This window comes from Quercus robur, chromosome 8 (genome assembly GCF_932294415.1).
Source record: "Quercus robur chromosome 8, dhQueRobu3.1, whole genome shotgun sequence".
Lineage (NCBI taxonomy): Eukaryota > Viridiplantae > Streptophyta > Magnoliopsida > Fagales > Fagaceae > Quercus > Quercus robur.
Window position 1 is genome coordinate 29911035 of NC_065541.1, and position 1199 is coordinate 29912233.

Sequence of the window (1199 nt, forward strand, 5' to 3'; positions counted from 1 at the left end):
AAATTCAGCATGGTTGGGAGGCCATTCATACATGCTCGCCAAGCAAAAATTTTGACTTTTGGTGGAAACTTAAGCTGCCACATCTTCTTCCACAAGGGAGTTCTGAAATCTCCAAATGAGCGCTCGCTTGCCTCAGTCTTTTCCACAATAGGGTGCGCCATATAGTAAGCGCTTTTAACAGAAAAAACTCCTCACTTGTTACCAATCCACACAATACTGTCATCGGGGAGGCTATAGCTCAGCGGAATGCTAAGGATAGTTTTAGCTTCAAAGGGTAAAAATGTGGCTCTAATCAAACCTGCTTTCCATCTTTTCGTGTCCACATCAATTAAAGAGGAAACCATGGGGAAGTCATCAAAGTCAAGCTGAGGGAAGCCAGTTATCCTCCCATATGTGTATTAGCTTTCCATTTCCAACTCTTCATCTAAAGCCACGCCTTATGACTTCCAAACTATTGTAAATACTTCGCCAAGCATACGAGGGGCTGCTCCCTAACTTTGCTCCCATAACATCACAACCCGGGTAGTACTTAGCTCTATAAATTCGGGCAACCAGAGTTGATGGGTTTGTGAGTAGTCTCCAAGCTTGCTTTGTTAGCATAGCTAAATTAAAAGCTTGGAGATTGTGAAACCCCATACCACCTTGAACCTTTGATTTACACATTTTCTTCCACCCTACCCAAGCCATTTTTGCTTCCTCCTCTTTTTGACCCCACCAAAAATTCCTCATCATCCCCTCTAATTCCTCACATAACCCCTTCGGTAATTGAAAACAGCTCATCGTATATGTTGGAATTGCTTGTGCCACCGCCTTAATTAGAATTTCCCTACCACCCATGGAGAGCATCTTTTCTTTCCACCTGGAGAGCTTTTTGTGTACTTTCTCTTTTATTTCTGCAAAAACTTGGTTCTTGGACTTTCCGATAACTGATGGTAAGCCAAGGTACTTGCCGTGTCTCGTATCTTGCATCGGCCCCAAGATGTCTAGCATTTAACACCTTGTTTCATGTGGAGTGTTTTGGCTGAAAAATACCGAGGACTTATCTGCATTGATTTTCTGCCCTGATGCTGCCTCATATCACTGAAGAAGCTCAACAAGTTTGTGATCCTCTTGCCTTTCCGCCTTACAAAAAAGGAGGCTGTTGTTCGCAAAGAACAAATGAGTGACTTTGGGGTAGCCCTTGCTTATAGAGATTCCGT

General features: G+C 43.2%; 1 protein-coding gene across 1 annotated transcript; it reads right to left on the reverse strand.

The window, feature by feature from the left end:
• Window positions 1-420: 420 nt before the first annotated feature.
• LOC126696122 (uncharacterized mitochondrial protein AtMg00310-like) lies at window positions 421-990 on the reverse strand. The gene has a single exon (XM_050392907.1). The coding sequence runs from the start codon at window positions 988-990 to the stop codon at window positions 421-423; it is 570 nt and encodes a 189-aa protein (XP_050248864.1).
• Between the last annotated feature and the right edge of the window lie 209 nt (window positions 991-1199).